General features: G+C 40.7%; 1 protein-coding gene across 1 annotated transcript in view; it reads left to right on the forward strand.

The window, feature by feature from the left end:
• Positions 1-12,492, forward strand: part of CFAP54 (cilia and flagella associated protein 54) — a 296,739-nt gene that overhangs the window by 260,067 nt on the left and 24,180 nt on the right. The window contains exons 65-66 of the mRNA XM_022562388.3: positions 2,426-2,532; positions 4,965-5,106. Of these exons, the coding sequence (XP_022418096.3) occupies positions 2,426-2,532; positions 4,965-5,106 (249 nt within the window). The remainder of the gene's footprint in view (positions 1-2,425; positions 2,533-4,964; positions 5,107-12,492) is intronic.

Genomic DNA, 12,492 nt, shown 5'->3' on the forward strand with positions numbered 1-12,492 from the left:
TGTTTCCGACCCTAAAACAGGGCTACAGTCGCTCTTTAGTACATTCTGTTCAGGTTTCGCCACGGAATAATTCCATGACTTCAGTCCCCTGAGATGATTAGCAAGGTTGCAACAGACTAAAATTAACCCTGAACTTTCATAGGAGTTTAAGGCCTTCTATGTCTGACAAAAATTAAGCATCATTTTAATGCTTAATTCACTGTTGCCTAGGCATAGAATTCTAGGTTGAAAATTTTTTCCCCTCAAAATGTGGGTGGCACTGCTCCATTATCTCTGGCAATCCTGCATTGGTATCGAGAGTTCTGTTCCCATTCTGATTCCTAGTTCTTTGTGACTTTTTTCCTCTGGAAACTCTGAGGATCTGCCCTCTGTTCACTGTGTTCTAAAATTCCATGATGTGCCTTGGTGTGGGTATTGTGCTGGATTCTTAGGGTGCCCCTTTCAATATGTGAAGTATATTCTTCAGTCCGTGGAGACGTTTTTCTTTGATAATTTCCTCCCTCTGATGATCTCTGCACTTTCTGGAATTTCTGTTATTCAGATATTGAGCCTATTAGATTGAATGTTTACTTTTCTCATCTTTTCTCCCCTATTTATGTTTTTAAATTTAGGTTTATTTGGAGGGAGATATATTTAACTTTATATTTCAAATCTTTTATTGATTATTTAGTTGTGATTATCATATTTTTTAATTTTTAAGAGCTCTTATTCTCTTTCATTTTAATAGCACTGTGTTCTTATTTCATAGATGCAATATTGGCCTTTCTCTCTCTGAGGATATTAATTATGGGTTCAGTGATGTTTTCTTCTGCTCTCTATCTTGTATCTGATTCTCCAAATTCCTTTTCTTACATTAGTTTTGGTCTCTACCTTTCATTTCATGTCTAGTGACCCTTGGCTGTCTGTTCATGTTTGAGGCACTGAGAAGCATACTGAGTCAGGCTTATGGACTTTTAACCTCATTGCCGGGTGACTGTGGGAGCTAGCAGCTTCATTGGTGGATCCTGAAATGTCAGTATCTGTAGGTCTTTTCTCTTCATCTGGTAAATTTCCCCAAAGAGGACTCTTTTAGACTACTGCTTAGTTTTCTATGTTCTGGGCAGGGGCTGGAGTGGGGTAGAGGGATGTCTCTTGTCCAGAATATAGACTTTCACTTCATTCCAACGTTTTCAGTTCAGCACCCCACCTCTGTAATCTAATGTCCCTCCTGAGCATAGATCTTTGATTTAACCTCAGCAGAGAGAAAAACGGAAGAAGTTTGGCTAGCAGAGGAGAGGCAGGGAAGGAGGGAGGGAGTCTCCTGGTTGGATGGACTCGGAGAAGGGATGGGAGGGAGGTTGTCCCCAAGGCTTTCGAGGTTCTTGGTCGTGCTTGTTGTTGGCAGCCCCTCTGAAGGCAGGTGGGACACAGCCTTTCCTCTCTGCTGACTAAGCAGAGGTGCTTTCAAATGTTTCAGTTGCTTTCAAAATGTTTTTAACATCTCTCATCTGCTTCATTTTCTCTCTTGCTTCTGTCTTTGTGGATTTATGCCTTTAAGAAAAAAAAATCCCTTTATTCTTTTTTTCTTGGCCACACTTCAGGTGGCTTGCAGGATCTTAGTTCCCCCACAAGGGGTCAAACCCATGCCCCCTGCAGTGGAAGCAGAGTCCTAACCACTGGACCGCCAGGAATTCCCAGAATCCCTTTACTCTTATTTTAGTTTGATTTGTGAGGAAGCGGAGATAAATGCATACATTTAATTAGTTAATTTTGACTGTCAGCTCTGGACCTCAGCTTTCTTGGAAGGACTTAGAGCAGACCACCTCTAAGGTCCTCTGAATCTCAAATTCTGTGAATTCATGATTGTAAATAGGTGCTGTAGAGTGTGGGACTGACTCTAAGAATTTTCAGAGTTCAAACATCAGGGAAATTACTAAAGCATGAGTCATTAGGAGAAGTTTCATCTTAGAGATGGGGGCTGGTAAGTTGTGTGTGGATGGAATACACGGAGAGAACAGGAAGGGAACAGCATAAGTGAATGCACAAACGTACCTATGACCACCGATGGGAAAGGGGCATATGGAGAAGGAACAAGAAACAAAGTTGGATATTCACCAGGTACAATATACATTAGAACTTGTTGCAGAGGGCCTTCAGAGGCTGAAATTTAAACTTAACTGCAGTAAGAAGTGTCAGTCATCAAAAATAATATAACCTTGGTACCAACTAGCATTTATTTTCATCTCATAACCTTTGCACAATTCTTGTTCATATCATTTCTCTTTAAAGTGAATTGGAAACAAACAAAAAAAAACCCCTCATTTTTCTCTTCCAAAGAAAAACCTTTTAAAGTATAATGACACTATTTTGAGAACCGATGCTGCAGTTTTTGAGGCAAAGTGTAAGTTTGATGTAACATTTTCTATGTCTTTTAATTTTCTTATAGGTGTTATTGTTGTATGCCTATAATATGAAGCCCCTGAATATTTCAGATGTTACATCTACTGCTTACAACAATGTATATGTTGGCTCTTTCTGGGTTCCACTAAACAGGCAAGTAAAGATGGATTATCCACAGCTCTTTGCTGATACTTTCATAATATTGACTGTTTCAGTAATATACAAGGTAAATCACAGGCGAACTTTTAGAGACATTTTTGGAAAGGTCTTCCTTTTACTTAGCAGAGTATGATATTGCAGTGGGTAAGAGCATGAACTCTGAATCCAGCCTGTTTTGGTTCAAATGCTGGTTGTGCCCCTTCGTATCTTCCTATCTCAGCAAACTTGACCAGGTTACTTAACCTCTCTGTGCCTCAGTCTCTTCATCAGTAAAATGGGAATAATAATAATAGGACCTAGAGTTGTTGGAGGAATAGTTTCTGGTACTTCATAAAGATTACAGACAGTACAAAGATGTTGTCTGTACTATATTTTGTCTGTAGTTTGGGGTGTGTTTTAAAAAGAACTTAATGTGGCTCTGTATTAAGTTGCAAAATTAAGCCCAAACTCCACTGCCATCCTGGTCGCACCCTTTCCTCTTTGACCAATCCTATTTTGTATTGTTCCCCAAGTCAAAAGCCTCTGCATCAGCCACTCTGTTTTCCTCCCTCTCCTTCAAACAGGGGATGGAGACTCTAATTTTTGCTCATGCCTGGTTTCTCTCTTTTCTGATTTCATCTTACCAAATTCCTTGTTTGTTTTTCACTTTTTTTCTTTGCTTAGTTAATTTAGTTTTGATTCCATTGTTCATTGCCCTTGCGACCTCAGCCTCCATTTTCTCATTTCTGAGATGGAAATAATATTTTGCCTACCTCTTGGGGTTACTGTCAGGATCAAGCCAGACAGTGTATGCATATACTTTGTATGCATGTATAATGTATGCAGATACTTTGAAAGGCTGAAAGCACTGGGCAAGTATCAAGTCTCATCATGGCCTCCTGTGTCCGTCAGTGTCAGCTCTTTGCCCTGCTCACCACGTACTGAGTGCAGGGACTTGGCACTTCTCCATCCTTACCTGGAGAGTCTGGTTCCTGGTCCTTGATTTCCATTTTGAAGAACTCTTTCTCTTTGGCCTCTCCATGAAAGAGAATAAAACAAGAGATGTTTCAAGAGCTGGCATACTTTCAATTATTCAGTCAACTTTCTTTTTCTTTTCCTTTTAAAAATTTTTTTCAGTGTCATGGTGGAAAATCTTAGACACAGGACTATACCAGCACAGCTAAGCCACAAAGTTAGGAAATTATGTTCTTTCCTTGTACATCCAGAAACATGGCAGAATTTTTTTTTTTCAGAACCACATGATGAAAATGATTATAATTTCTGCAGAGCAGAATGTAAACAAACTGACAGGATTCTTGTTTTACTCCAAAAAGTTCTTGATTTTGGTGTGTTTATGATCAATGGTAGGGTGACTAAAGTTAGGGACATGCCCCTGTCACTGAGGCTATTATAGAGGAAGTTGCCTGACAAACGTTCATCTGATTCATCCCTTGGTGACAGTATTTCTCCCACCTAGGGTGGAGTTCCTTGTGTTCTTATGAGGGTCACGATCAGTCTATGGGGAATTGCTCTTGTTGATCACCCTATAGAAGGCAAAGGAAGAGCATGCTGCGGGAAACTGGGGAAATCGACGTTCCTGCATTTGCTCCTGATGTCATTTTGCTTTTTTGCATCATCTCCTTCATTTTCATAAAAATTTCCCTCCGCCCCTGCATGGAGACCCGCACACCCACGCATGAATACGTGCGCACCTGCGCTCTACGTGCCTGTATCCTAGAGTCACTGGGAGCCCTGCAGGTGGCTCTTTGCCTCCTTCAGCTGTTTCAATGCTTTTCCAGCTTCTGACTGCATTCACTAGTTAACCTCTGTCTCCAGCGCCTCCATGGTTCACTGGACCGTGGCTCCAGAAGCTTTCTGTCCTGCGCACAATTGCCAGTGCGTCCTCTGCCCTCTTCCTCGGCTTTAGCTTTTCCTTTTTACTTGATTCTTCTCCCTACCCCCACTCCCCACACAGTACATGTCACTGTGTGGGCTCGTTGAACCGTCTCTTAGAGCCATTGCTGACTTGTCCTAATTCTTAGCTTCAGGCCAGCCAGCCAATCAGAGCGTGGCACTGAGTTTAAGTAGGAGTAGATCTTTTGTCATTGCCTGGTGTTTCTTTGCCCATGTAGATATTTATTTTCTTTATTTTCATCTTAAGCAAATATTTTGGATGTCTACATTTTTTTTTGCTTTGTGTCTTTGCCAGTTTATAATTATAAATCTGTCTGAGTATATAACTAGATCATAAACACTATGCAGGTGAGAATTGTGTCTCTGTTCTCATGTCTCTTGAATGAAGGAATGATTGAATGATGTTTGGGGGTGCCAGAAATCTAAGTGTTAAATAACTAAGGACTTACTTTACATGTTTTATTGATTCTGGGAATAAATGAATGCCTTACTTAACTTTTCAAGTAAAATGCATACATGTTTGTTATTTTTAGAGTTATTTCAGTTCACGAGAAATTATCTAATCTTACGCAAATCGCTGAAATATCATTGCCTACAACTCCTAAAGTTACTTCAAATGAAAATGTATCTCAAGTAGAAGAAACAGAAGAGGAATCAATTGGTAAAGAAATGGAAGTAGGTTATTAAATAATGGAAAATTTTATTGCCATTGCAGGATGGATGTCATTATACATAATGAAATTATTTTTTACTTTATCAGAGCATAACTATGTAACTAAACTTGAACGGTGTGGTTCTTCTGGCCTGTACTTTCTCTACTTAGAGTACCAGATATAACCCAACTTTTGGACACATAAGCAATGTTTTCTTCAAAGCTCTTCTAAGCATACCAATTATAAGAAACTGATGGTAAATGAAAACAAAGCCAATCTAGATAAATCATTCAGATATAACCATGAATCCTAAGAAACAATGCTCTGTAAGTTTATAATGTTACTTTTAAATTCTAAGTCTAGTATTTGAGCGTTTTTATTACCCAAGTAATATGGGAAGAAAAATTAGAAAATATAGATAAGCATATATCTTTCAGACTTTTTCTACACATCTGTATTTTTCTAACTAGAAAAAAAGGCATTATCCTTATAGTGTGTTATTAATCTGATTACAGAGTTGAGTGATGACTGATATTCATGTTTTGGAGGAGTTCCTTCTGAGTTCTCAACCCATTGAGAAATAGGACACAGGAAACTGATATATGGAGATCTCAAACACTGGCATCATTACTGACAAAGCTGATTAGCAAACATGGCTCTGGATCTCTGGCCAAACAAGCTTATTAATATTTCACCCCTGAATTAGGCAGACTTGCCCACCTAGTCACACAATAATCTAGCACACTTGTGTAGCTGTAGGATTTCCCCCACTCCCCTGCTGACTGCCCGGCTGACTGCATGGAGGAGTAGAGAGTAATAGTCCCACAGGCAGGGTGCCTTAAAAAATGTAAGCAAAGATTGACCCAATGGGGCTGAGCCTAGTTTGCTTTTCCCAAACTCACCAATCAGATAAGTGACTCCGCTCTCCTGGCTGCATCCAAAAGAAGCTGGAAGTGTCCCTCCTTCTTCGGGAGTGGAGTGGAAGTTCCTTACCCTGTATGGAAATTAGAGGAGCAGGGAATACCTGTTCTCCCCTAATCACTTGCTCTTTGAATTTCCATTTGCACATTCATCTGGTTGATTGAGATATATGTTCTGTAGGTACCATGGCTATTTTTCTTTTTAATCAAATAGATGTACAAGGTTTAAAATGAAAAGGGACAGTCTCCTGTTCGACCTGTCCACACCCCACAGTACTGCGAGCAGACCATTTTCAACTCTTTCAGCTGTTCCTTTTGTTATTTACTTGCAAGTCTATAAATAATATGCAGGATCAGTCATGAAAAGCAAGATAACCAACACCCTTCAAATCCCAGTGGGTCTCCAGGCTGGTGGCACATCCATCCTCTGGAACATCCCTAGTCACTGGGCAGGAGGGAAGAAAAGGGGCAAATCACACCCTGGCTCTTTGAGTTTCCATCATATCACTTGCACTAACATTTCAATGGCCAAGTAAGTCACGAGCCATGCCAACAATTCTGCTACCAGCTTTGAAAGAGGAAAGCTGGAAAAATTGTTGAATAGTGCTAATGACAGCCAAAAATAATTATTTTTTTCTTGATAAATCAGTTTTATATAATATCTATTGATTTTACTATACAAGGACTTTACTATACAAGGATTCCCTATACTTCTCCTCAACTTCTTCTTTCCCCATCCTTTCTAAATATTGTTATATCACAGAATTTAATTAAATCAGCATTCAGTGTTTACGTCATTATAACCCCATAAACAATGTTCACAGCCAAGTCACAATGTACTGTGGTTATTGTCCTTTCCTGTATAAGGTTTGATTTTTCTTCACTTGTCTTTTTTCTTAACTTCTTTCTGATCATTACATCGGATCTGTCATATATTCATCTATAGATTTGTACCCAAGTGTTTATATTTATGTCTCAACTCTTCTTTTCCTTCCTGGAGGCCCCTCTCCTGCTCTGGTTAAGGACTGGTTGCCCCCAATGCCTGCATCATAGCTCTGATTCTGGGACCTCCCTCTGCTGCTTTTCTGGTTGAATTCCCAGCCACTTAGGTCCCATCTCTGTTTTTCTTCTCTGAAAGCTTTTAGGATCTTTATTTTTGCTCTGCTGTATCTTTTTAAAAAAATCAGTTTCTGCTAGTTTAATATTCAATTGGTGACCAATAACAAAATATTTTTAATTCTTAAAGAGCATTATTGGTATGGCTCTTTTTGTTTTCTTGTTTACGTTATCTTTTTTTTTTTTTTTTTTTTTTTTGCGGTACGCAGGCCTCTCACCGTTGTGGCCTTTGCAAAAAGCAACTTTCCAGAATTTATGTCACCTGTGCTCTGTGCCTACATTGATCATAGAACTGATATCTTAGAATTTTAGTTGCACATCCTTTATTGTGTCCTCAAATGTTACAACACAAATTACCAGATGTTTAACTATAGTAATGATATTCTGAGTACTCAGAATAAATATCCCAGTAGATCAGATATCTCAAACTCATGAGATTCATATATGTAATTCTTCTCCTAAAGTGCATTGTTGCCCTTTCATATCTGTTTTCAAGAACTCAGCTCATTTCGTTTTCGAACTTCTTTAGTAGATCACTTACAATCACAGTTTTTTAGTCATAGACCAAACTTACCAATTTGCCGTCTTTGAGCCATAACCTAGACTGTTCTTTGCTGAAATTGTCCTTGAATCCATTATTATATAGTTCATAAAAGGCAAATGATTATTTTTCTCCTGAACCCATTTGTCTTTTCAACTTACATTGTCTGAGACAGGAGAGCGAGTGTCTGTAAGAGTAAGGATTATAGGTTGTGCTCTGCCACTCAGCTTTACTACCGAGGGTCAGTCACTTAATGTTTCCTGGGACTAGTTTTCTCCTCATCTCTAAACAGGATCCTTTCACTCAGTTACTGCTGAGATGAAGAGATTGTCCCTTGGTTGGAATGAGAGCCATCAGAATTTTCCTGGGAGTCAGATATCGGTATCAAGTTCATCACAACGAGCCCAGTGCCTGAGCCAAGAAGTTGACTATGAATATAAACAAATCAGGAATAAATAGGGGCAAGTAGGGGCGTTTGAATGCAAGTGGAGGGAAGAATCCAGACGGCCCACCTTGCCTTAGCCAAGCTTTGTGACTTGCTCTCACGTCCTGACTTGAGTGATATATGTGAGTAACTCAGTCCCTGAGTAGAACAAACTGCTTTCAATCCTGATGTTGTCCTCTGTGTTTTTTTGTTTGTTTTTTTTTTGGTTGTTTTTTTTTGCGGTACGCGGGCCTCTCACTGTTGTGGCCCCTCCCGTTGCGGAGCACAGGCTCGGGACGCGCAGGCTCAGCGGCCATGGCTCGCGGGCCTAGCCGCTCCGCGGCACGTGAGATCTTCCCGGACCGGGGCACGAACCCGTGTCCCCTGCATCGGCAGGCGGACTCTCAACCACTGCGCCACCAGGGAAGCCCTCCTCTGTGTTTTTGAGTTTATTTTATCCTCCAACTTAAAAAGTGTTTCTTCAGCTTTAATTAGGGCATTTTGAGATGTGTTCCAGTTCTGGTAGTTCTATATGTGAAAGAATGTCGCAAAATGGAAAAAAACCTGCTCTTTTTAGTTTAGGTGAATTAGCAAACAAATTAATTCACAACATTTGAAAGCTGTGAAACGGAAGGAATATATAAACTTTTCTCTTTTTTTTCCCTATATACTAACCAGCACTTAGAAAAAAAAGAAAAAAAGGAACAGCTAGGTTCTAGGTTATATCAAATAAATTCCAGGGACTAAAATCTGCCAGTTTGTTGTCATGACAACCTTCACTTGGAGCTAATGAGAAGTTAACTAGGACACTTGAAGAGATCAATTCTGTTTGGGAGTTGGACAGGATTTCATAACTTCGATAATGAAATATATTTATTTCTATCTCAGTATGGATTTTTGGTGGGTTGTTAAATATAAGGGTCCAGAAAATGTACCTTTGGTTGATATGGGAGGTGGTGAATCTTGTTCTCTTTCTAATTCCCTTCCTTTTTTTTTTTGTTTTCTCTCCCCCAAATCCCTATGGTCTGGAATAAGCCAAAAGCTTCAGAACACAGGTATTAATTTAAGATGTTTTGGGAGGGCTACAGAACAGGTGTTCCAGTCACTTCTGCCTTGAAAACATGTCCTTCTTCCAAAATGGACAACAGTGGCTCAGAATCACTGGGTTGTTTTAACCTGTCATTCACAGCTTTATGGGGTATCTTCAGAACATATCACGTGTTTTAAAGCATATAAAAGGTGCAAACCATTCTGATTTTATGACACAAACACCTTTTTTGGAATGATAACATACTGATATGATAAGCCTAAAATATATTTACCAAGTCACCTAAGATGAGTTCAGCAAACACGTGTGGGATGCCCGGATTGTACCAGGCAATTATATATAGTCAACATATCCCCAGTATCAAAGTACTATGAAAACATAGAACAAAATACAATTGAACATTAGCATCAATTAACACGTTATCTTTGCGAAACCGTTACGTGCAAAAATTTTCCAGGTTTGAGGAGATAAGGACATACTGAAATCAGTACAATTAGGTCCCTGTTAGGAGGAGCTTAATCACTGTGTGAGTATGACCATAGGTACCCAGATGTCGTTCATAATGAGCCCAGCTGCCTGGTGGCCCTCTCTTAGCAAGCAAAGTCTGGCATTCAAAGAAACATCAATTTAATGTTCAAAACCATTGAAAATAATCTAAACCTTATTCTTATGAGTCTCTCGTAAGAATATCTGAGAGGGAATCCTTTCATCATATACAGCATAACTTCTTTTAAATCTCCTTTTTCCCAACTGCCTTACTCTTAGTGCCTTTCTGACGTTCACAGTGGCAGCTCTCCAACCTCTGCCTCATTGGTTCAGACTCCTAAACCTCTCCCTCCAACTCAGTCTGCATGGAGTGTTTTGACTCCTCTCCCCTTCCCGCTCTGGTTCAGCTCTTTTTTTTTTTTTTATAACATCTTTATTGGAGTATAATTGCTTTACAATGGTGTGTTAGTTTCTGCTTTATAACAAAGTGAATCTGGTTCAGCTGTTCGTTATGAAGTTCAGCTTAGTCTCTCTGACACCTTCCCCTTTTCCTGTTTCCCCCATTATCTGGATTCTACACTTATACAAAAGGGCAAGGTTGCTGATATCCTTCTTTCTCAATGGTGGAGCTGTTGATGCAAACTATTCTAATTCATCATTAAAAAAAATCTGATTCACATAGGGGTGTGTGTGTGTGTGTTAAGAGAGAGAGTTGAGCTAGACTTTGTGCTTACTTCAGCAGCACAGGTAGCATTTTATAGCCCCTGTAGACTGAAATAAAAACCATGTTTCCTTGCACCCTGTGCCCTGACTCTATTGTTTTGGTCATTATCTCTTTCTGTGTCTCTTCCTCTCTCTTGACTTTGAATTCCTTTGCTCAGGTGTCTTCTCTGATATCTAGCCCAGTAACCAACTTCTAGTTGGAGACCTATGGAGAGCACTTACTCCAGACTGAGGATACAGCAAGAGATGAGAGGTGAACTCATGGAGCTGGATGTTGTATTCAGGGTGGCAGGAGTGCAGGGTGAATGTAGGGCCCTGGGAAGGCAGGGCTGGGCGTGGGCCGTAGGAAAAGCTGGGAGCAATGCCCGGAAGAGCATCTCATGATCCACCCTGAAATTTGCTAAGATAACCCTGATGGCATGTGAAGGAGGGATGAGGGAAGCAAGAGTTTGGAGGATGGAAAACAACTTGGGAAGTTTTTTTCCCATAAAATGGGTGAGCAATGATGAGGACTTCAACTAAGTCAAAATGTTGGCTCTGTTATTTTGGAAGTCACTCAGAAGCCTATCCCTCATCAAATCAACAGATGCTCCTCTTTAAGGGAAAGTGACAGAGATTGAGCAGGGGTCCTTCTGTGCCCTCCCAGGCCCCTTGCCAACTGCACCATCCCTCCAGCCGCCTTCTGCCTGGGGTTGTTGAGTTCAGTGCTTTCCTTGTCTTCATTTCTGTGGCAGCAAGATCACGGGAGGTTTCCCACAGCCCAACATCGAATCAGCCAGTTTCCCAAGTGTGTATGTGGTTTACCTCAAATAATGCCAAAGAAACAGAACATTGTTGAGGTGAAATTTGTGTTTGATAAATATTGAGACAAGCCATGGAAGGCATTTATCAGGTAACATGGCTGTCTTCATCTGTTATGGAAATGATTAATGATACAGACAGTGTCATTTTGCTTGATAGCTCTTGATGAAATCATGACAGTAACCCATCACAGCTATTATTGAAACCTTTTGTATAGAAAGAAAACATACTTTAACCAGTCCTAAAAACTCAATTAGAAATATAGAAATTTGGATAAATAAGAATATGTAAGAATGTACTCCAGGATGTGTGTTCCCCTCTGTCTAGTAAAGTGGACCAGGAGCCTGGAAAGTTCGTCATAGGAAGCTGGTGTCCCCCAGTCAGTGCTGGATGTCCTGCCTGCCCTCCATCCTTTCTGGTCCCATGGAAGCTGCCCTACTTCTGGCCATGATCACTTCCTGCCCAAACAGCTTGAGTAGCCTCCTAGCTAATTTCTCTTTCTCTTATCTCTTCCTAGTCCAGTTCAGCTTTACATGGTAGCCAGAATTGTCTTTTTTTTTTTTGCGGTACGCGGGCCTCTCGCTGTTGTGGCCTCTCCCGTTGCAGAGCACGGGGTCTGGACGCACAGGCTCAGTGGCCATGGCTCACGGGCCCAGCCACTCCGCGGCATGTGGGATCTTCCCGGACCGGGGCACGAACCCGTGTCCCCTACATCGGCAGGCGGACTCTCAACCACTGTGCCACCAGGGAAGCCCCAGAATTGTCTTTTTAAAGCAGTCAGACCATTATCCCCTCAGTCCAGTGCCTCTCAATTTCCTAAGCAACAAAATCCAAATTCCTTACGTTTACGTGTCCTGTTATAAGTACACCTCTCAGCCTTATTTCTCACCACCGTGCTTCCTATACACACCAGCAGTAAAGACCGTATCAGGTTCTTTATGTTCCTTGAATATCTGCTGTTTCATTGCTCCATCTGGAATGCCCTTGTCCCCATTCTCTGCCAGTTGAAGTCTTACTACTCTTTCATACCTCAGTTTATATGACCCTTTCTCCAGGAAGTATTTCCTGTTCATTATACTTTTTTTTTTAAACGTCTTTATTCGAGTATAATTGCTTTACAATGGTGTGTTAGTTTCTGCTGTATAACAAAGTGAATCAGCTATACATATACATATATCCCCATATTTCCTCCCTCTTGCGTCTCCCTCCCACCCTCCCTATCCCACCCCTCTAGGTGAACACAAAGCACCGAGCTGATCTCCCTGTGCTATGCGGCTGCTTCCCACTAGCTATCTATTTCACATTTGGTAGTGTATATATGTCAATGCTATTCTCTCACTTTGTCCCAG

The sequence above is a fragment of the Delphinapterus leucas genome, chromosome 11, assembly GCF_059928025.1.
Source record: "Delphinapterus leucas isolate spDelLeu-1000000601 "Yukka" chromosome 11, BTC_Dleu_Yukka2, whole genome shotgun sequence".
NCBI lineage: Eukaryota > Metazoa > Chordata > Mammalia > Artiodactyla > Monodontidae > Delphinapterus > Delphinapterus leucas.